The sequence below is a fragment of the Pyricularia oryzae genome, chromosome 1 (assembly GCF_000002495.2).
Source record: "Pyricularia oryzae 70-15 chromosome 1, whole genome shotgun sequence".
In the NCBI taxonomy this organism is placed as follows: domain Eukaryota; kingdom Fungi; phylum Ascomycota; class Sordariomycetes; order Magnaporthales; family Pyriculariaceae; genus Pyricularia; species Pyricularia oryzae.
Window position 1 is genome coordinate 4,536,150 of NC_017844.1, and position 21,772 is coordinate 4,557,921.

The window sequence follows — 21,772 nt, forward strand, 5'->3', positions numbered from 1 at the left end:
ACAAGAAATACCCTGGAACAAAACCCAATCTACATTAGGTAATTACCTACCTACGTACCTACCTACCTACCTAGGTAGGTAGATATTCACCACACAGTTGGGAAAACCGGTGCAACCCATCCTGTCGTTCGCAGCACCCCCACATTACGTCACAGCTAGAGAAGCGGGGTTTGTCAACGACGATGATTGGCTACAGGGAGCACACTAGACCCATTATCTTGGAAAATCAGGGTCCCAGGCCTCTCTCTGCCTAGCTTCAGTTGATTGTTGAACTTGTTGATCCTTCAAATCGAACCAATCTGTATCTACACACACTACACCAAAAAATATGATGTCAGGCCACCAACACGATGCCACTCGCCCATGACGAGGTAGGGGCTTGAGATCTGCAAAATCGTCATGGCAAGGCATTCTAGATGGGCTTCGTGGACCCTTTGTGCATGATAGGAAGTGAAACTGGTACCTAGGAGTAGGTAGGAGGCATCCAGTAGGATCCCGTCGTCTTGTTCAGCCTGTATAGAGATCTTCAGCCACACCTCGCTTGTTGTGCTACTTTGATGTCATAGTACCACAGTTGCGGGCCACATGGGGGACTAGATGTTGCAGACAACGACTTCGATAACTTTGACGAATATATAAACCCATTGTGTTATCCTCCACCCTCACCAAGTTCAGTTATCCCAACATCAAAGAAACAATACATACATCAGAAGCTTCACACAGAGCAACAATTGTACCAAGCTCACACTCAACAACCACTCACATAAACCAAAATTCAAAATGTTCGGTCGTCGCCACCACCAAACCACCACTACGGCCCCTTCCCGCCGCCACCGTACTCACCGTACCCACCACACCACGACCACTACCACGGCGCCCCGTCGCGGTCTCTTCAGCCGCCGTCAGCCCGTCGTTCACCAGAAGCGTCATGCCACCATGGGAGACAAAATCAGCGGCGCTTTCCTCAAGCTCAAGGGCTCTCTGACTCGCAGGCCGGGACAGAAGGTACGTGGCTATCTGAAATAAAACCAAACTTTACAAAGGAACAGTTCATTTACTACCCAATACAAACAAGACCGAAAACTGACAATGCATATATTTTACTCAGGCTGCTGGTACTCGACGTATGCGCGGAACGGATGGTCGTGGCAGCCGCAGGAGCTACCGTTACTAAGCGCGAGGCAGATCAAACTTGACAGACATGACGGTTATGTACGATTAAGCAAGCGTTGTTTGGTGTTTTGTTGAAACTAGTAATCTAGATGATACCCGCGATGTTGATAGTATCAGCTTTGAATGTAATGTTTTCATATCCATCCATGCAAGTTCTTAAAATCCTGGTCCTTGTGCAGCCCTTCCTGGGTGTTACTTCCCTGGCCCTTGCATAATAGTTTCCTTTATATTTACAGGCTGAAATTTTAATTTATGTGTATTCAAGGCCACCCTCGTGCCATTCGTTCAAAGACAGACAACCCGAGTAGTAGGTATGGAGCAATAGCAGATACTGGACGCTGGTTCGAAACCGAGTTGACTGCAGTCAATCACCACGAAGAAACCATCGTCTCATGTTCGCAACAATCCAAGTGGCATCAACAAATGTTTTTGTAACCCATATCCAGAAATAGTCTGTAGGTAGAACTGTGGTGAATGTGGCCATTTTTCAAAGGAACCTGAAACTTAAGTGGTAGGCAAACAAGTTAAGGTTAGGACCACGAGTGATTTCTAGTTTACTATGAGCAGATATACTTGGATAGCCTCGGAGCCAGCATCAACGTGTCGACAGAAGTTCAGATTGCGTAATGTTAGCCAACGCGGATGGATAATGAATAACTGCCTACCTCCAGGTGGAAAATTGCCTCTCCTTGACTAACAACGCGTAGGGTTTCCGGCTACGAAGGCAAGCAAGTGTTCGACAAGTATAAATATGGATTGTTTTGTAGTTGTTATGGCATCCAAAGTAACGAGTCTGTTGTCAAACAGAATTAGTATAGATACGAGTCTCGCCATGTTCCTACCATCTAAAAGAACAAGCATGCGCCTGTTCTCCCCTAGTAACCGTTTCAACAACCCCCCCCCCCCCCCCCCCCCCCCCCCCTTGCTCGCAAATTTTCATTGCCTATAACCCACGCAGGACAGCATGGTTCTGTTCCTCAACGGGTTTATATCTCTCATTGAGCGCCTCCTCAACGCTCTTTTCCAAGATGCTCTCCCGGCTTTCGAAACGCTGCTGCAATGCGCGCTCGACGGCAGAAAGGGGGGCCTCGACCGCGATGACCTCGGAGCCCTTCGTTGCCGCACCAGAGAGCTTGTCCTGCGCCCGACCGACTGCAGCCTTAGCCTTGCCGACCAGCGAGGCCACGGCGCCCTTGGTCGACTCAGCCGCGACAGGGACGCCGTTGTCGACTGCAGCGCCTGCCGCAGCACCAGCCTTGGCTAGGCCGCGCACGACGGCGTCCTCCACCTCCTCGACAGCTTCGACCGCATCGCGGCTCTGCACCAGATGCGCGAGCCTTAACACCTCGTGGTTCCACCGATCCTTGGCCGTCTCGATAAAATCGGTCCGTGGGAGGACAGCCCGCTCCGTCGTGGATGGCGGGGAGAGGATCTCAGGTAGGCGCGCGTCGGAGGGTGCTGTCGTCGCATTTAGTAGGTGGGTTTGGGCGCGAAGGAGTTCGCCTTGTGTTTGGCGGTTCCGCTGGTGGGCTTGCACGGCCAAGTAGGCGATTCCCAACGTGAGCGTCACCCCGCCCGTCTGGATAGGTGAGCGATCGAGAGAGACCAAGTTAGCTTATGGAAAGCTGTTGCAGCTGACAAGCCTGCCTGCCTGTGATGGTTGGAATGAATGACATGACGTACGAATCCTGATGCAAAGCCCATTATGTTAGGTCTGACTGGTGCTGAGTAGCAACTTCGTATAGAAAAGTATATGTTGTTTCCGCGCCTTGTCTCGTTTCGACCGGACAGATGAGCAGACAATACTGCAATTGGGCCCGAAGCTCTCGATTGTGTCAATTGGCGTTTTAAATCATCGCATTTCCTTGTAAAGTCTTTGGATTGCGCTAAATCTAGACGACTCCGGCCTGGGGTCGAAGGAATGGAAAATGCAAGGCCGTTTAGGTATGCACTAGCAAAACAATACTAGCCAGCTTCATTTCCTGAGCCGCCAGCACGGTTTGTTTGAGGTGGTGACGAAATGCGGGTTGGGAGAGCCGAACGGAAAGATGGTTGTGGAGCTTGTCTTGGCGGCGGCTCAGGTTCGATGGCGCTCCTATACAGGGTAGGTACCTTATCTGACATGGTACCTCTGCTAGGGACAGCACCTGCCGCGCCAAGACAAAAATTTCGCGACTACAAGCTACCACGCGGGAGACCGGGGCAAAAGGGCTCCTCAATTGCAGTAACCAACGACATCAACGCTTTGTCAATCATAACCATAACGACTGACCAGGAGCCAAACCAGATAAACCTCAAGCCCTGTGTAACATCGAGAAGAAACAAACCAAACACTTCAGCTTCGCCGCTGTCTCGGCGACTAAATAAATCATAATGGCCGGCGGTGCGATGAGATACCGGACGCTGGGCCGGAGTTCAGCACACCGTCAAGCCCTCCTTCGCAACCTTGTCACATCTCTCATCAAGCAGGAGCAAATACACACGACATGGCACAAGGCAAAGGAGGCACAGCGTCTGGCCGAGCATGTGATAACGCTGGCAAAGAAGAACACTGAATCGAGCAAGAGGGACGCAATGGCCATTCTCTACGTGAGTCGACAGCAAACAACCACAACCATCTGGGGGATGCGTTGCCATATAAAGCCTCTCTGGAGTATTTTGCCATCTGTAGCAGTGTAACAACAGCTGACCACCTGAAACTTCCGCAAAAAAAAAAACACAAAAATACAGTCACCACACGAACATATCGACAAGCTCATGAACGACCTCCGCGAGCGCTACCAGAACCGCGAGGGGGGCTACACTCGTGTCCTGCGAACAGAGCCCAAGAACAAGTACGACCAGGGTGAATCTGCCATCCTCGAGCTCGTCGATGGGCCCAAAGACATGCTGTATGCCATAACGGCTGCCGCCGTGGCCAGGGACCGCGCTCTCGGTCGTCCTCACACGTCACTGCTGCTGCATAACCTGGCCAAAGTCACTCGCTTCCGCGGCGACAACGCCAAGGCAGATTTCGAGGCCATGGTCGAGCGTATGGCAGCGTTAGAACTCAGCAAGGCCAGGAAGGCTGAGCCGCTGACCAAGATGAGCCTCTCAGACTCATCTGAACCCCGGCCGAGCGCCTATAGTGTTGTCCCGAGGGTAGAGAAGACTTGGAGGTAAAAGAAAGAATGGGAGATGTTCCGTTGCACGCGTGCATCTCGGTTCAGATGTATCATACTACCATTACGGACACACATAGGGATCTTGAACCTAGCGACACCCCCCCCCCCCCCAACCTAGCCTAGGGGGAGCCTGTACATTACATAGCTGTACTACTGCAATCTAGAAGCCCTTGGAGAAAAAATACCAGGCATGTTATCAATACAACATCGGCTATTTTGATATTCGTCTGGTTGTAGCACCTTCGTGCGGCTTGTATCTTGACCCTAGACAAAATCAAACGTATCCCCCTTCTCATGTAGCATTTTGCCCACTCTTGGTGTTCCAACGACCCGTTCCAGCTTCATAACGTCGTATTTAGAGAACATGGCTCTGACACTTCCCTCCCCGGGCTCCAGGGTCATATCCTGTTCACTCCTGCCGAGACACCCGCCAGCGATCTCCTTGTAGAATACAGGGTTGTCAGGCAGCCCGTAGAAGATCACCCTCCGGACTCCCCGTAGCTGGTGGCGCCAGAAGTGGTGGCAACGTTCCGTGTACAGTAGAACCTTCTGCCTGCCGGTCACAAAGTGCGATCTTGCCCTTGACGTCTCTGACACTTCCGTGTGCTCCGAGATGACACCAAAGGAAAGACTTTGTGCGGCTGGCGATGTTGCAAACCAGTTACGCACACGTACGAAGTCCATGTAAGAGGGGATGAACACCAAAGTGCCGCAGCTGTCCTTCACCCGCTTAGTCAGGGATGGGACAACTGCCTTGATAAAGTACTCGAAACGCGCGTCTGGGTCCGCGATGATGGTCTGGGCGTCAAAGCGCGAGAAGGTTTGCTTCACCTTGACACCCAGCTGCTGGATGACGCCCTGGTAGTCTGGTTGTATCCTAATCTTTCCCTGCCAGTTGTGACAATGAACCCGCATCACCTCGGAGAGGTCTGGATTATTAAAGCTTGACAGTATCACCGTCTGCCTATAGTTCTTGGACTGGCCATCCAAATACCAACTGCGAATGCGGCTGAAGTCTGCACCATGGGCTTCTTTGGGCTGCCGGTTCAGGTGCTCGAAGATGTGTTCGACGTGCTCCCAGTTCTGCATTAGGATAGCATCAGCCTGGTCCATGATGACAATCTCGATGGAGCTAAGGAAGTCATGGTCCAGATTTTTCTCTTCTGTTGAACCCATGGCCATCCTAAGGCCGAGGGGGCTAGCCAAAAGGATGTCCGAGTTGTAAAATTGTGAGAAGAATTTGATCGTCTTTCGGGTGAACTTGACCCCAAGACGGAACATATCGTCGGCGTTGCCCTCAAAAAGGTCCCTGAAGTCTGTGGGTTTGTCGTTGGAGAATTTTTGCTTCTCCCTTGTTACGTAGGAGTCGTCGAAGCGTTTTCTGTTCTCCTGTTGGTCTGTTTCCGTGAGAGAACACATCATCTCTATCATCTTTGCGCACGAATTCCGTGTCGGAAGCAGCATGAGAACCTTGGGTCGCGTGAACCCTTGATCCCGGAATTCGAGATCTGGGTCTGCACTCTCTTTGGCGAGCTTTGCGCTGTTTTTGATGACACGGTCTCGAGTTCTATGTACGAGGCATGCTGAGTATTTATCCTATACTTATATCGGAGGTGTTCAGCGTAGTAGACTCACTTGAAAATATGGTTCAAGGCATGAAGACAGACTAGCCGTCTGAGGTTGTGCCCGTTAGCCACGGTCCGTTGACAGTAGAGTGTGTCGTAATACTGGAAGAGTGGCGCAGCCAAAGCCTGCTCAGATGCATCGAGCTGTGGCCGTTGAGACGTGATGGATTCTTTGAGTTTTGGCTTGAGAATTAGTGTTGCCGGATTTGTGACAGGCACAGGGCCCGACGCATTATCTGATGCATCCTTTTGTTTTGGCAACGTCAATACTGTCCTCGCCGATTTCGAAGGAAGCCTCTTGGAAACCCATTCGTGATTCGTGATAGATTTTATCCTCTCAGCAACCTCGACTTCGTCTGGACTTGCAAAGTGAGAGTTGAAGGAGTCTGTGAGATCTTTCTCATCCTCGTCGTCAGATCTCTCCTGTTCCATGATTTCATCATGGTCCTCCTCAGGCTCATCGACGAGATCAACATCTCCACACACATCGTCCGGCGCATCCTCATCGGCAGAGCTTTCGCTTGAGTCGTCTTCACCCGATTCTTCACTGTTGTTTGGCTCATGATCTAGCTTTCGTCGTTTGATGCCAGATCCCTTGGACAGACTGCGCAAAAGTGCCATATATGGCCGAGTTGGGGCCTCCTCTGCGACACTCTCATCAGAGCTCTCCGATTCTGGGACTTCAGAATCTTCTTCTGCCTCTGAGAGAGACTCCTCTTCAGATTCCCTGTTGGAGAAATCAGCCCTAGTCCCATTATGTCAAACGAAGGGAAGGCACAAAAAGGTCAAACATCTGCCTTTACTTGTTTGTGTAGGTCTTTATTGTTTTGTATATTGCAGACGACGAATAAAAAAAAAACGCAATCTTACTTCTCTTTATCCTCAACTCGGGCACTGTCGAATCTTGGCCGTTTCCCGAAGCGATTAACGCCTCCTCGACCCCTACCACGTCCCCTACCGCGAGAACCACCACCTCTGAACGAACCGCCCCGGCTGCCACCACGACCGCGTGGACCCATGCTGGTGATGAAGCTGTGCTGTGAGTGATATGAACAATATTTTTTGAGGGAGGGAAGTGGTAAACAAACAAAAGATTAAATAAGAAAATGTGATGAAGGTCGGACGTTCGCTGAGAAAGACCGCCTCACGCTTAAGCCGCTTATACGTCAATCTAAAAAAGTAAAAGAAATATAAAAAATAAAAAGTTGCATGGATAAAAAGACACCCGTCTTATCGCGGCAAGCCAAGTACTCTTATCATACGGCACAACCTTGCCTACCACCTAAACCAACCCCACCATGTCGTCTTGCCCCACTCCCCACCAACACCACCAAAACGAAATTTCGTGTGGAAATTCAACTGGCCGTGAAGAGCATACCCGGCCGGCGAAGATTCAATACTGGACCCCTCCCCTCCGACGACCGCACACCCCCCGGAACAAAGAGCTTTTGTTCAAACGCCGTACATCCTACCGGTGACCGTTGCTGTCGACGTCGCAATCCGTCAAAACTCGGGGGAGAGACAGACATCTAAATACATCCAACACCAGCAACAAGAACAAAAGATCACATAAAAAGGCATCGGCAAATAAGCATCACACAAACAACACCAACCACCCACCATGGCGGTCGATCATGATGACTTCCTCCACCTCTCCAAGCCGCTCGCGCCGTCGGCCGTTGGCTTCAACGCCAATGTTGCCCCCCTCACAGTCACCATCCAGCCGCAGGCCATCCTGTCAATACTAGACCACGCCGTGCGCCGCGACATCCGCGACACCCAGGCCACGCGCGTCATCGGTGCCCTTGTCGGCGTCCGCTCCGAGGATGGCACCGATGTCGAGGTCCGCAGCACCTTCGCCATTCCCCACACGGAGAATGAGGACCAGGTCGAGGTTGATGTCGAGTACCAGAAGAACATGCTGGCCCTGACTCTCAAGGCCTCACCCCGCGAGTCTCTGCTCGGGTGGTACACCACCAGCCATGAGCTCAACTCCTTCTCGGCACTCATCCAGAACTTCTTTGCCAGTCCCGAGACGGGCACCTTCCCCCACCCGGCGGTTCACCTGACCATGAGCACCGACCCGGGCGCCGACATTGAGCCGAGGTGCTACATCAGCGCCCCGGCTGCCGTGAGCCCGGACCGCGCCGCCGAGTCGTGCTTCTTCATCCAGGTTCCGCACCGCACACCCCCGACCAACGAGTCAGACCGCGCCGCCCTCGAGGCCATCGCCGCCGGCAAGGACGATGAGGCCCGCACCGCCCCCGTCCTGTCTGACGTCGAGGCCCTCGCTCGCTCGCTCGAGCAGACCATCGACATGCTGGACCGCACGTCCGAGTACGTCGGTGCCGTCCTGGACGAGGAGCGTGAGCCTTCGCACGCACTTGGACAGTACCTCATGAACAACCTCTCGCTTGCTCCCAAGGTTGACAGCGTCAGCATCGAGCACGACTTCAACAACCACATTCAGGACGTCCTAATGGTCTCGTACCTAACCAACACCATCCGTACCCAGGTCGACCTGGCGCAGCGCCTGGCCCTGGCCAACCTTACCGACAAGGACGAAAAAAAGGAAGGCGAAGACGGAAAGGCTGAGCGTGGAGGTGGTGGCCGCGGCGGCCGTGGCGGGAAGCGTGGTGGCGGTCGCGGTGGTGGTCAGCAAAGGGAACCGAGGGAGCCCAGGGAGCCAAGAGAGTCTAGGGAGCCTAGGGAGCCTAGGGAGAGTGGCGAGTAGATGGAATTACTGTGTGTTGATATGGACTAGAATCAAGCTTCATTCGCGGTTCCTGCCAACTACTACGGAGCCGCTCAGGCACGCTGGCCTCGGCTTGGAAGCCGCAAAGGCATTGGTTTTTGGCATGAGAGGCCACGAAGACGAGACAACGAACGAAGACGTGTATTGGGCTACCCAAGAAAAAAAAATCCAAGTTAGCATAGCACTTCTGAACAGTATTGATACGGCGTTTATGGTAACTGAATGAGGGGGGGCGGGGGGAAAAGTATTGTCGAATTTTTCCACATTACGGTTGGCAAGGTTGTCCGACCAGCAAGTCACGAGTGCCACCCTTATTCATGGAGGCTCCGATGCTGATATACGGTTATTTCAACTTTATCCCGGAACGGCCGGTGTAGAGTAATTTGTCTTTGATTTTTTTGTTGGCTTCTTTTTAAAACATGTTATCTCCTTTTGAGATGCTCCCAGTCCGACAAAGCCGCTTGTGGTCCGTGTTCATCGTCCGCTAGCCAACCTGAAGATACCTACCTATTTAAACTCCGCCGTGCTCCCGTAATTTAACTCAAATAGCAATGCCCGCCATGTGCGCCACGAAACATTATTCTTTTGGTTTTTCATCAAAATGTGCTCCATGCATGCATGATCCAACGTTCTCCACTCGAGGAGAGGTGTCACCACGCTGATCCTATCCTACTAGGTTGATGGCTTCTGCGGCAGCGTGGAGGGATTACCATACGTAGGCAAATGAGTGAACGTGGTGGTAGGCCCGACCGAGTGGCCCTGACCCATTGGGGGCTTGTTTGGCATACGCTGTGGAGGGTTATGGACTTGTTGGGGAGGATGCGTGAGGTGAAGTCCAGGAGGCTGATGCTGAATTGGATAAATAGGCTGCTGGGGCAGTTGTTGGGTCATAGTTGGCTGCTGCATTTGCGCCATCAGCGGGTAGTGCTGAGATATGGAGTTGTTCGAACCTTGCCTCATCATGGTGAATCCATTAGTCATCCCAACGTATTGAGTTGGGTGAGCGCCTGTGGATTGCTGTCCATAATGCATGGGAGGGGGTGCGCTCATCATGGGACTGCCCGCCTGAAGCGCCGTGTTAGGACCGGCAAAAGGGCCGCTGGGAGCAGGCACTACGGGGCCATGCGGCATAGACATCGGTGTTGGTCCCGTCCCTGGGATGAAGGATTGGGTCTTGGGGTTGAACCCGTGCCTGTTGTAACTCCCCGGTATTGGATGCTGACTTTTCGGGTCATGTGGGTTTGTATGGCATGGCAATTGGCCGTATGGATAAGGGATGCTGGGGTTTGGGGCAGGCCCCGGCACAGGAGCTGACGTAGGAACTGATGCAGGCATCGAAGTAGGCCCTGACGGCAAGGGTCGGCCCAGATAGGGAGCCTGAGGCTGTTGGCCGTTGAATTGTTGATGAGGCCAAGGCTGAGGAGACATGCCCTGTGCTAAGTTTGAGTACGAATTGCCCGGCTGGGCTGGGGTTTGCGCTGGGTATCTTCCGGCGTTCAGTTGAGCGCTGGAGTTCTGTAGGGGAAAATATTAGTCGGCTGTACTTTCCGCTACTATTTCCTGAATCATCCTGTATGACTTACCGCTGGTGGATGTGCATAAGGGGGCCCGTAGCTACTAGGGGTCATTGACGTTGTGTAGGGCTGGCCAGATGACGCATACATGGGGGCGTAGGACGGCTGAGGAGGCTGCTGCTGTGGCGTGTACGGCGCACCGTTGCCCCCTACAGGTACGTGAACTGGAGCCCACATGTGAGGTTGGTGGGGGTGAGTATAGTAGGGTGTATACAGCGAACGCGAATCGAAGCTCTCGGAGTCGTCTCGCCTCTGCTTTGCAGTCTTTCCCCTTTTACCCAGTGCAGACTTATCCCTTGCCGATACCGAACTTGCCCTAGACACTCCAGTACTGTCCTCATTATCTAGATTGTTTGTGTCAGCATATCGCATTTTCAAGGGCTAAATTTCATTTTTCCTGACTTACCAGGGCTAGATGTCTCCGTCTCTGCCGAACTACCGAAGATCCTAAGCCTGGCCTTGTTGTAGGCTTCTTCGCGTTCCTCACGGGTAAGCCTGAAGCAATAGTCAGTAGACGATGACTTGAGGAAAGGATCGATGGATTAAGAAAATGAAGCAAGACGACGTACTTCTGATTTGCGTTGGCGTTCTTATCCTTAGCGTCGCTTCCATCTTCCGACGTTGGTTTCGATGGCCCAGCACTTGCGGGTGCCGAATCGCCCTCTTCACCACGGCGCATGATCTTCCGCGGCAGCATGGCAGGAGGAGGTGTGCTGCTGGCCGATTCATTGGCGGCAGCAATGCTTTGTAGCGAAGGTGGAACGCGACAAAACGGTGTGCGATAAATGCGCACTGCACCTGCAACTGCTTCAAAAGAATGCGTCATATGATAATAGTCCGCCAGCTTGTGGGTGAGCAACCGACAAAAGGAATTGCACGGCGGCAGGTCCATAAACGGCTCCCTGAATTTCAACGTCAGTCTGTGAGTCGAGGCTCGAAATCTGGCATTTTTTCTTTTCTTTCTTTCTCAGGCAGATACTCACTTTGAGTCCTGAACAAACTCTATCACCTCCTTCTCTAAACGCAAGAGAAAAATACGGTCTTTTGAAGACTTCATTGCCTCCAAGAGCTTCTCGTCCGGGTTCTGGCTATAGAAGCCATTGAAGGACTCCTGATTAGCCTGGGTGGTGGCCAGCGGATTGCCTCCACTGGCTGCAGATGGCTGTTCGCATGCGCCGCCGTCAGGAGTAATGGCCGCGCCTCGAGGCTGTGCCACAGACACAGAGTGCGGCGCGATGGCCCTTGGGGGCATATCGCCTATCTGAATGGTGCGTAAACGACCGGCAACATCGGATCCCATGCGTGAATTCGCAATCTGCGAGCCACGGATTGAAAATGCATCATCTTCATCGGTTGCAGCCTTTACGCTAGCACTGTCGTCGGGTCTGAGTGATTCCTTCTCATCCAACACGTTGAATGTCGTACCGGACGTGATGCTCTTTCCGTCCAAGCTTGGCGGTTTGGTGCCAAATTCTGAGTTAGAGTCTGCCTTCTGAGAGACCACGTCCGAAGGCGTCTGGCTGTTCCCAACCGCGCTCGATTGCTCTGTCGATGTTGAGCATGAACCATCAACAACGAGACTCGGTGGCTTTGCTCCCAGCTTCAAGTTTTTCAGGCCTTGAACAACCTTGTCATCCACAGCGTCTTTCTCCACGGGTGGTGACTGTCTTTCATATCCATCGCCCATAACACTGCCAAGACTATTGCTGGTGGACTGCCTCGAAGGGCTTGTCGTAGAAACTGCCATCTTGGGCTCAACTGGAGATTTCCCGTGCGAGGGCATAACCTGGCGGGCCCCATTCATTTCGCCCTCCTTTGGAGAAGACACAACCTGTGATAATTGTTAGTAATTAGATCCCAAGTTGGCCTATGAGACACCACTATCATAATGAATTGACAAGCCCTACACTAGCAAATGAGAGTTTCTTAATCCCGGACATCGTCTGCAACACAGGAATTGATGTCATGCTAACTTTAGGGTGCACCTTCAAGATTTCAAGTGGAGGAAGCAGTCTGCAACACAAGCCGGGCCAAGTATGGTTCCAGAAGTCAAGTTCGTTTAAGAGACCTCGTCGGCAAGAGGTAACACTAGACAACTGTCAGGAGATGGACAGTCGACGTCGGCCTTGGTATAAATCGAGAAGCTGCAAGAATCAAGACGGTCCGCGGAGGAAGTTGACACAGGCAATCATCGTTGTAAGGTCGTAGCCATTATAGCGGACGGGGACTGTCTCGGGAGGTCTTTCGAAGCGACTCGCAGAGAACCCAATTCGACCGTGGGATGTTTTCTCTCGCTAAACACCTTTTCTTCTTCTTCTTCTTTTTTTTGGAGGGGTTGAATCGAGGGTTCAATGAAAGGCCAGGTTGTAGTTACTGCTCGCTCCAGGTTCTGGGTGAGAAATACTTGATCTTGGAGACTAGAAGATGAGCGTCAATATGCGCGGCTGACAAGAGGATGACTTTTGCGAAATTGGGCTGTTCTAGGGTTGCGGACGCATGGCCTGCGTGGTAGGTATGCTGTGAGGTGGATGGACCGGCCAAGCGAGGTGTCGCACAGCAGACAGGCAGGCGGTCGAGAATAAAGAAAGGACTTGGGGTGTCTGTCTTACCCCCAAGACAGCGATGATTGCTAGCAACGGCTGCGCAGATGACAGTCGGCGACAAGAATGGCAGTGTCGTTTTTTGTTCCAATTTGTCGCTGCAGAAGCACGCGACTGGAATTCGTGGATGCAGTTCACTGACAGGATGTCGGGCACAAAGTTGGAGAATAGAGGCACGATATGGACTAACTGACTGTCCCGATTTTGGCGACTGGCTGGCTTACGTTACCGTTGAACGCCTCTGTAGCACGTACGCACGCTGAGCGGTGGTTGCGGCGCAATTGCGGATGATCAAGAGAGCCAGATTCTGGGTGCGTCGGAGCTGGTTTCCATATCCACTCGCTGCCGAAACCGCTCCCGTGTACTCTTGACGGCGAACCCGGGTTGGCTTGCTTGTGAATCTCGCAGTGATCGTGGATTTCTTTCAGAAATGCCGATGTCGTCGGATTATGAGATGGGGTCGGGGCTGCACCTCGCGGCAGTGGTGGCATAGGATTTCTCCACCACCTTGGTTAGTCGGCAAATTCAGTACCTCAAGCGGTGTTGGAACTTGGAAAACAAGGCTGGGTCACGTGGTAGTTACCAGGCCCACCTTGGCATCAACCACTAGAACTAGACCGTCACTACCTTGCGCAACCGTGCGTTGCCATTGTCAGGTACGTCTGATACATCATCTGCCAGAACGTGTCTACCATAATATCATCACAGATGATACATTCATCGACCCCTACCTCTACCTACCCACGTAGGTGCCAACCTTATGCATGCTAGCCTGTAATCAGCAGTCCTATAGCATTGATATACTAAAGCTACGAATTGTCTCAAAGCTGCAACTAGGCGTTTATACGAAAGGGAAACGGAAAGAAAAAAGGGGCGGAAAAAGGTACATCTTATCCGATATACGTCAACACAATGTACCGTAGTGGTGGAGGACGCGTGGGCCCATCCAGAACAACTCCTGCAACCACTCAATGCCAAAAATGCTTGAAAAGAGATAAGTTCTCGCCATCTCATCTTCATTGTCATATCTCTCAAGCTGACCTCCTTAGAACGCCACTATTCATACGAGTGCAAGGCCGCGCCTCAAGAAAGGCCCTACGTGCCGCGTCCATCTCGCACCCAGCAGCTGCTGAATCCCAAACTACGACCAGACCTCTCAAATGATACGCCAGAGTTGATTCAGAAAAAGTATGTGCTGGTTCCTGTCAAATGTGTATTTCCAATCAGTAGTTAATGCTAATTCGGCATAGAGCCGGCGTTGCCGATGCCGAGCTGGCAAAGAGAGCAGCACAGAGGGAAAGTGAGTCCCGGGGGCGGGGATTGAGAGACGACGACAATGAAGTGCTGTCGGGAACTTCTGGGGCTCGTAGCACACAGAACCGGAGGAGGTCCCGTTCATATGATTCCAATCCCTCTGGCGGGTCGATGTCTCCTGCATCACCCAGGCCTGGACGTGAATCAATGTCGCCGCAGCGGACAGAAGTAGCATCTCTTCAGAGACGATCCGACTCGCCCAGGTCTGATCGGAGCTACTCCAGGAGCTTGAGCAGATCGTTGTCCCCGGTATCACAGGAAGGGCGGCGTGGCGGCCAACACAGTGATTCTCCCCAACGCAGATATTCATCACCAGAAAGACTGCTGCGGGAACCACAGCGACACAAATCGCATGGCCATGGAAAGCACAGTGACTTGAGGGATCGATCTCGGTCTCCACAGAGACGTCAAGACAGTCATCGCGGCCGCTTTCATGAAAGACGGAGGCAACAATCGAGGTCACCCAGAAGAGAGCCCTCCATCGATGATAAGGGAAGGAGAGCTGGCGAGGCCCGGCAATACAGGGACAGGGGCGGTCAGCACTCAAGGCCGGATACAAAGAGACAGGCATCACCCTCGCGGTCTAATCTCTCGTCACGAAGGGAGGGGGCACCGAGGGAGAGAAGCCTAAGTCCCTTTAGCAGAAGACTGGCGCTAACGCAGGCTATGAACCGATGATTATGGCGCATTATGGGGTCAAAGGCGCGTGATAGGGTAGCATAGGAATCAACCCAGAGGGACAATAGGAAGAGAGGAAAGATCCGGTATGGGGAGACTTTCGCAGGATTGAAACCCCCCCTCCCCCCGATGATTACGATGGCTTGGGCCGTGGTGGTCAAATCAAATCAGCCTCCCTTTCCCTACGACGTTCCACTTCCTCCTCCTGTTCCCGCAGCCGCAAACCCTCAACCAATGCCGCGCCGTCAATCTCGCCAGGCCCATCATCCGAGGCCGACTCGACTGCGGCACCAACTGCAGGAGCCTTCTTTGTTGACAATCTCTCCCTGACCAGCCTCGCAATCGCATTGTCCGTCCGAACATTGAGTACCTCCATCTTTTTGTCTAGCTCTCTCTTCAAATCCCAATTTGGTTTTTTTGGTTGTAGCTTGAAGAGGTCGATGCCCTTGTCGTGAGCCTCGTCTTCTTTAGCCTGCTGCCGAATTTCAGCCTCAACATCGGCTGCCTGCTCCTCCAAGGTTGGTTGGTCCATGCTCTTTGTAGGTGCATTCTCGAACCCCAGCTTGGGCCCTCGTGTCACCGGGTCATAATTGCGGCCCGACAAGTGCAGTTGCGCGACATCCTTTTCCGGTGGACTTCCCGAGCGCCGTGTTGTTGTTGTGGATGACGGTTGGTGGTGTTCGCTTGATGTTGATGTTTTCGGCTCCGACTCGAAGTTGTTTTCATCGGGTTCTGGCTGTTTGCGTTTAAGAGACTTGAGTTTGGCTAGACGGGCCTTGCGCTCGTCGGCAGCTGCGCTGAGTGATGCGTGTGTAGACATAAGTCTTGGAGATGGGGGGTGGGTCGTAGATGTCCCTCCACAATGCTGAAGGAGGCCTAAGCCTGTCGCAAGTAAATTTTTTGATGTACTGAGTTCTTTTTGGGCGGGGACCTAGAACTCTGCTGCCCGTCTAGAGCTCTTTGATTCCTGGTGTTGGGCTTGTTTGATTCTCTCTTTTTGGTCTCAAAGATGCTGAGCGAGACTGATCAGGTTGGTAGGTAGGTAGGTAGCTGCAGATGGGTGGACCTTGAATCCCATACCACGGTCGACGCGACGCTGCAGCTGGTTTGTTCTTATCGATAACGCATCTGGTTGGGAAATTTTGCATGCTCCTTTACGATGTAAGAGCCAAGTGATCTGTGACCCACCACGCCCTTGTCAACGTTCACCTACTTGCAAAGAGTTTCAAGTTTGGCTTTGCTCCTATTTGGACTGGTATTATAATGGTCAACTGGCCCTATGGCATGGCCTCCTAATATTTCTTCTGGGCACCTTATAGTTGCCATGCTCATTCATGACCGTTGCTCTTCCACGCCAGATGCAGCGATGGCGGCACACGAGCCTCCCGCTCCTGCGATGCATAAGCCCGCGTCTTGTCGGAATACGGACGACTGAACACCAGTCGCAAATACATTCCACATTACGTCGCTCGTGGGCCAGCGGATTCACCCATACTCTGCGATCAGAGGTGGAGGATGTGTCGCCATTGCTTCAAATACAACACGCCAAAATTCCTCACATCAGTGACCAAACGCCAGAACACATCGGAGACAGTGTACAGCTCTCCGAAGAGTCACGACGCAATGCTCAAGATGAAAGGCTTGAGACCTTGTTCCCTTCATCAAACCGATCGATACAAGGCTTCTGGAGGTCTCCTGTGAAACCGACGGGTCGTGGCCAGTTCGTGACAGAGGAAGAATTCAAAACGCATAGAACGGATTATGTTCTTGGTCGCTACGAGGATTACCAGATTGAGCGCCGGATTGTCGGAATCGAATCTCAATCAGAAATCCGTCGCGAAAAGCTGGATTTTATCTTGTGGAAAACGTCTATCTTTCGTGCGAAAGAGTGGATGTATCGCTCTGTTCTGCCTACCAGCTCCAACCCACCCGAGATACTCAACCACTTAATACTTCAGAAAACAATACCAGAGATCCGAGAAGAATGGAACCGGCTCATCGCTGGCGAGCAGATCACAAAACAAGAACTGCGAGCGATAGTGCTTAATACACTCACAACATGCCCCGAACTCACGCCGCGACTGCTGGAGGCTATATTCCCATCCATTCGGTCGTGGTCCCCTCACTATATAATTGAAGACGCACTATGTTGGGTAATCCTGCGTTGGAAGGAGATGAACAAGGACAAGATGCCGGGGTCAATGGGGCATGAGCAACTGACGGTAATTTCCCGGTGTCTCCAGGCTCTTCTACACGCCAGTCCAGTAGAGCACTTCATACACCTGAGGTACGATGCTACGACAATTCTCTTCAAAAACCTTCAGATCCACGACCTCGTCCCGATCTACCATCTTCTCAACAAGTCTCGCCATTTACTCGGCACTCAGAGCTTGTTGCACCTGGCCCATCGCTTCGCGAAGATGGATAATATGAAATACAAGACCCTAGCGGTTGACATCATGCGGGACTTGCTCTTCGATCGCCAACGAACGTTTCAAATCAACAGTCCCCATGGCGCGAGTGTTTGCACCTCGATCCTGACACCCAACCTGAATACGAACGAGCCCGTCAAGAATGCCAAGCCCATTGAGCTTGCTGAGCGCCTGATGAGTATGGGGATGCAGCCCAACGTCTTCGGATACAATGCTCTCATTGCCTTGATGTGGAGAAGTGGCGAACTCAGCACGGCGTGGGAGATTCATGACCAAATGGCACAGCTGGTTGAGGTCAAGGACGCCAAAACTTATACGAATTTGATGCTCGGGTCTCTCAAGGCAGGCGATATGGCGTCTCTGAACCGGGCATTCTCGTTGGTACTTGAACACTCACTGTTTGGGCCGGAAGACTGGGAAATCTTTCTTTATGTTATTTGGTCGTGGCCAACACCAGGTTTTGCATATCCAGAGAAGGTTGGTATCAACCGCACGACCAGATTTCGGCTCATGCTCGAGGCCTACTCTCGTATTTTTGACCTCGATCCCCTCAAGCACATCGTAGAAACCCCGGGCAAGGATATTATGGATCCGTCAAAGAGTCCAATGACCAACAATCTATCTGGACCAATTATGAAGACGGAGCTGGACTTGGAGCGGATGACTGAAAGGATACCAAGCCCATACGGACCTGACGGACTCATGAAGCCCACGTTGTACGCGCTGAGGCTAATGACGTGCTCATATGTCAGGGGGTTGCCCGCTGCCTTCGACGTCATGGAGTTCTATATGCGTTTTGACAAACTGCTCAAGGACGGCGACTTGCTTGCCACGGAACTCCTCACGCACAATGATGGTCAGACGGGTATCAAACACCATAATCCCGGTGTCCATAACTCCATCATCAAGGCCTTGTGCTCATTCGACATGTATCGGCCCCTCGCTTACGATGTTCTGAGGGATATGCTGCATGCCAACGACATCACTGCTTCAGCACAGCAGAATGTTTTGCCGACTGCTGGGAATCATGAAAACGGCGACGAGCCTCATCAGTACGAGCGGCCAGGAAGTCTCTTGCCGCGCCCAAATGCGGTGACTTTTAACATCGTTATTGGTGCGCTCATGTTGGACGGGCAAGTTCGAGAAGCGGAGGCCACGCTGCAGATGATGCGCGACCAAGGCAATCCTCCAGATATTGTCACGTGGAACACACTTGTTCGGGGCTATGCGCAGCTGCAGGACGTTGATGGAACGGTCAGGTCCCTACAGCGGATGGAGCAGGAAGGGTTTCAAAGCGACGACCATACTATATTTGCCTTCAACTATTTGAGTCCTGCCAACCGGGATCTGGCGATGGCAAAGATGGAGAAGGTGATCGAGGCAAACAGGAAGACACAGCTCTGGGGCAAGAGTCCTAGCCAATACAGCACAACCAAAAGCATTCTCGACACAACGGACACAGATGTCTCTGACAAGGTATTGCATGACCTCCAACGGGCGATTGACAAAGACATCGCCATGTGTAGAGTTGGACAGGGTAGGAATGGCCAGAGACTTTTCGCCAAAATCAAACGCACTCTGGTGTGTTACATGGTTTTAATGATATTATGGGAGGTTTGAGTATAAACCCAAATGTATTTTAGGTAGTTGTAGCTCTATGTTTATTTCATCTTGATTGCCAGATAAATATGATTTCTGCGTTGTCCATCTGTGAGGTAAACGCCATACATGGGCAAGGCAAGTAAGTGGTTGGGATGACTGTGTACTTGCTGATTCTTACTTGGCCAGAAAGTAGGCGGTAAATTTTACCTTCATTACTGTAGCTTGTGTACCTAGAACTAGGTCCTTTCCATGCTTTCAAGAAATCTCCATAGGCTTTCGGAACAACTTTGGACGTCCGACAGGGCTGGCAGACGGGTATTGGAAACAGTGCGGCTCCGATTGGCCAATGCAGTAACGGCTTTGGCCACTGATCCACACCAAACTCAGCACACGGGCGGGCTTGGACAACGATGTTACGTTGTCCGAGAACCGCAAAAAGAAATCGGCCGGGCCACCTTGGCGGTCAAATTTTCATCAGCTCCTGCTCCGTATCTTATTAGCTCTAGTCTGCGCGCCCTGTGCCACTCAGTGTCAGGCCTAAAACGTGGTAGAGCAAGTGAGATTTTCATTTTTATTTACTTTGTTGGCCACCCAGCTTCTTTCCGGTCCTTACTGAACACTGCAGCTTCTCCAACTCCATTTGTTTATTTTTAAGGTGCAACTGAAAGTTACCTTTCTTTGACTTTCCATCTTTATTCTTGCAATTTAGTCAACCCTTTTACGGCTCTTTCTTCACCTGGGTAAACTTCGCAAACTAGCCCCACCACACCCGAACACCGAGGCAGGGGTCTATCCCGCATTCCAATTGCCACCCGAGCTGCCCGTCGCACTCCGACTCGAGTTTGCGGGAGACCAAGATAAAATACACAACCCCTACTCAAAAGTCGCGAACGAGTATTTCTCCAGACTCGTCGAGAACTCATTCCATTCCACGTCCACGCAAACCCATCCTGCGCCACAATTCCTTGTTTTCCACAATAGGCCTGTCGACGCCGCCTTGTCGTCACGCAACAAGTACAAAAAAATGTCGTTCTCCAGCCTCGTCCAAGACCTGTCCCTCCGCGACGCCAACGGTGCTCGCCGCCGGGGCTTGCCGCGCGGGGACTCGTCCGCCCCCACCATTGACGATGGTGCTTCGCGGACCTCGCACATCTCGCGTGCTATGTCCTATGCCAGCACGGCGGCCACCAGCGTCAGCATCTCGGGAGACATCTCTAGCCAACTGCACGGCGGTTACAGTCATCCACTCGCCAGATCATGGCAGGCCGAGAGGCAACTCACCAAGGTAAGTCTGGCAGCTCCTACCATGAATAGACATCCATCAGACTAACACGGCAGAAATTATCCCTAGTCCATGCTCATCTACCCATTGTTCATCTCCGATAGCGACGACGAAGAAGTCCTCATCCCCTCTCTCCCGGACCAATACCGCCGCGGCATCAACAAGGTAATCCCATTCCTTGAGACTCTCGTCCACAAGGGTCTCCGTTCCGTCATCCTCTTCGGCGTGCCCATGCGTCCGGGAACCAAAGACGCTCTTGGCACATCAGCCGACGACCCTCAGGGCCCTGTCATGCGAAGCATCCGCGCCATCCGTCAGCGCTTTCCCCAGCTCTTCGTCGTTTGCGATGTTTGCCTGTGCGAGTACACGTCTCATGGACACTGTGGCATTCTGCGAGACGACGGTAGCCTCAATAACCAGCTGTCGGTTGACCGCATATCTGACGTCGCCGTCGCCTACGCCCGTGCCGGTGCCCACTGCGTCGCGCCTTCTGACATGAACGATGGCCGTATCCGCGCCATCAAGCTCAAGCTGATCGAGGAAGGGATCGCTCACAACACACTTCTCATGTCTTATGCCGCCAAGTTCTCGGGCTGTCTGTACGGGCCCTTCCGCGACGCTGCCGGCTCCGCCCCTAGCTTCGGCGACCGCAAGTGTTACCAGCTGCCCCACGGCGGTCGCGGCCTTGCCCGTAGAGCCATCATTAGAGACATCAACGAGGGTGCCGACGTCATCATGGTCAAGCCCGCCAGCCAGTACCTCGACATTATCAGCGACGCCAAGGATCTTGGTAAAGACCTTCCCATAGCCGCCTACCAGGTGAGCGGCGAGTACGCCATGATCCACGCCGCCGCAAAGGCTGGCGTGTTCGACCTGAAAACTATGGCTTTCGAATCAACGGAGGGCATCCTGAGGGCTGGCGCGACTATCGTTGTCAGCTACTTTACCCCCGAGTTCCTTGACTGGCTCGACAGTTGAGCCTCTTGTAGTTATGTGTGCATGCATCTATGCGCTGTTATTATCTCCTTTCATTTGATGATATCTTTAAGGCTCTGATGAATTTTCCACGGCGGGGCGGATCATAATGGCATTAGGCGTTTCGGCTGGAGTGGGCATGGCGTTCTACCTTCTTTTCTTATCTCTCTTTAATACCTATAATTCGCGTTAGACAGAAAGAACATGTGTACTAGAACATTGCTATCCCCTGCAAGGTGGTGATTTTCAAGTAACATCTGGTCAGTTTTCTCCACGTCTACGTAAAACTTGTATGGGTTTACGACCTCTACTGTGGCGAGTCCAGAATGGGCGCGTCCTTCACGACAGAGCAGATTTCTCCGTGGCCTCATGTCGTCCTCTTTCACCTGTGGACTTCCTCCTTACTTCTTTTAGCATTTCCCCCTTTCATTGAGCTTTTTGAGACTTAGTCAAGATATGGCCTGAGCAATCATGTTTGAAATATGGACCTGCTAGTTCCCTGTTGAGTCTCGTACAACCCCATTGCGATCATTGCAATTCTCTAGGACAGCGCAAGTGATAGCTACAAAACAAATGAGCCTTTGGAATATTTCCAGGG

General features: G+C 52.3%; 10 protein-coding genes across 10 annotated transcripts; 6 read left to right on the forward strand and 4 right to left on the reverse strand.

Moving 5' to 3' along the window:
- Positions 1-780: 780 nt before the first annotated feature.
- Positions 781-1,174, forward strand: MGG_10650 (uncharacterized protein; the record flags this gene model as incomplete). The annotated part of the gene is made up of 2 exons (XM_003710030.1): positions 781-1,005; positions 1,109-1,174. The coding sequence occupies 2 exons, from the start codon at positions 781-783 to the stop codon at positions 1,172-1,174; spliced, it is 291 nt and encodes a 96-aa protein (XP_003710078.1).
- A 912-nt stretch (positions 1,175-2,086) lies between these two features.
- Positions 2,087-3,222, reverse strand: MGG_11710 (uncharacterized protein). The gene is made up of 2 exons (XM_003710031.1): positions 2,857-3,222; positions 2,087-2,752 (listed from the first exon to the last, which is right to left on the reverse strand). Exons 1-2 carry the CDS (start codon positions 2,875-2,877, stop codon positions 2,117-2,119), a joined length of 657 nt encoding a protein of 218 aa, XP_003710079.1. The 5' UTR covers positions 2,878-3,222; the 3' UTR covers positions 2,087-2,116.
- A 131-nt stretch (positions 3,223-3,353) lies between these two features.
- On the forward strand, positions 3,354-4,627 carry MGG_10651 (50S ribosomal protein L17). Its single transcript, XM_003710032.1, has 2 exons — positions 3,354-3,762; positions 3,904-4,627. Exons 1-2 carry the CDS (start codon positions 3,547-3,549, stop codon positions 4,333-4,335), a joined length of 648 nt encoding a protein of 215 aa, XP_003710080.1. The 5' UTR covers positions 3,354-3,546; the 3' UTR covers positions 4,336-4,627.
- On the reverse strand, positions 4,432-7,193 carry MGG_10652 (digestive organ expansion factor). The gene is made up of 3 exons (XM_003710033.1): positions 6,833-7,193; positions 5,973-6,689; positions 4,432-5,904 (listed from the first exon to the last, which is right to left on the reverse strand). Exons 1-3 carry the CDS (start codon positions 6,979-6,981, stop codon positions 4,602-4,604), a joined length of 2,169 nt encoding a protein of 722 aa, XP_003710081.1. The 5' UTR covers positions 6,982-7,193; the 3' UTR covers positions 4,432-4,601.
- A 102-nt stretch (positions 7,194-7,295) lies between these two features.
- Positions 7,296-9,293, forward strand: MGG_10653 (eukaryotic translation initiation factor 3 subunit F). Its single transcript, XM_003710034.1, has one exon. It carries the CDS (start codon positions 7,584-7,586, stop codon positions 8,694-8,696), a length of 1,113 nt encoding a protein of 370 aa, XP_003710082.1. The 5' UTR covers positions 7,296-7,583; the 3' UTR covers positions 8,697-9,293.
- MGG_11709 (uncharacterized protein) lies at positions 9,090-13,392 on the reverse strand. Its single transcript, XM_003710035.1, has 7 exons — positions 12,901-13,392; positions 12,199-12,708; positions 11,275-12,122; positions 10,861-11,193; positions 10,698-10,786; positions 10,301-10,635; positions 9,090-10,232 (listed from the first exon to the last, which is right to left on the reverse strand). The coding sequence occupies exons 2-7, from the start codon at positions 12,256-12,258 to the stop codon at positions 9,390-9,392; spliced, it is 2,508 nt and encodes an 835-aa protein (XP_003710083.1). The 5' UTR covers positions 12,259-12,708; positions 12,901-13,392; the 3' UTR covers positions 9,090-9,389.
- Positions 13,393-13,803: 411 nt separating this feature from the next.
- Positions 13,804-14,584, forward strand: MGG_15478 (uncharacterized protein; the record flags this gene model as incomplete). The annotated part of the gene is made up of 4 exons (XM_003710036.1): positions 13,804-13,810; positions 13,941-14,079; positions 14,142-14,408; positions 14,464-14,584. The coding sequence occupies 4 exons, from the start codon at positions 13,804-13,806 to the stop codon at positions 14,582-14,584; spliced, it is 534 nt and encodes a 177-aa protein (XP_003710084.1).
- Positions 14,585-15,040: 456 nt separating this feature from the next.
- On the reverse strand, positions 15,041-15,703 carry MGG_11708 (uncharacterized protein; the record flags this gene model as incomplete). The annotated part of the gene is made up of 1 exon (XM_003710037.1): positions 15,041-15,703. One exon carries the CDS (start codon positions 15,701-15,703, stop codon positions 15,041-15,043), a length of 663 nt encoding a protein of 220 aa, XP_003710085.1.
- A 1,600-nt stretch (positions 15,704-17,303) lies between these two features.
- MGG_11707 (uncharacterized protein) lies at positions 17,304-18,856 on the forward strand (the record flags this gene model as incomplete). Its single annotated transcript, XM_003710038.1, has 3 exons — positions 17,304-17,696; positions 17,793-18,686; positions 18,842-18,856. 3 exons carry the CDS (start codon positions 17,304-17,306, stop codon positions 18,854-18,856), a joined length of 1,302 nt encoding a protein of 433 aa, XP_003710086.1.
- A 497-nt stretch (positions 18,857-19,353) lies between these two features.
- On the forward strand, positions 19,354-21,495 carry MGG_10655 (delta-aminolevulinic acid dehydratase). The gene is made up of 2 exons (XM_003710039.1): positions 19,354-20,202; positions 20,269-21,495. Exons 1-2 carry the CDS (start codon positions 19,942-19,944, stop codon positions 21,175-21,177), a joined length of 1,170 nt encoding a protein of 389 aa, XP_003710087.1. The 5' UTR covers positions 19,354-19,941; the 3' UTR covers positions 21,178-21,495.
- The last annotated feature ends 277 nt before the right edge of the window (positions 21,496-21,772 follow it).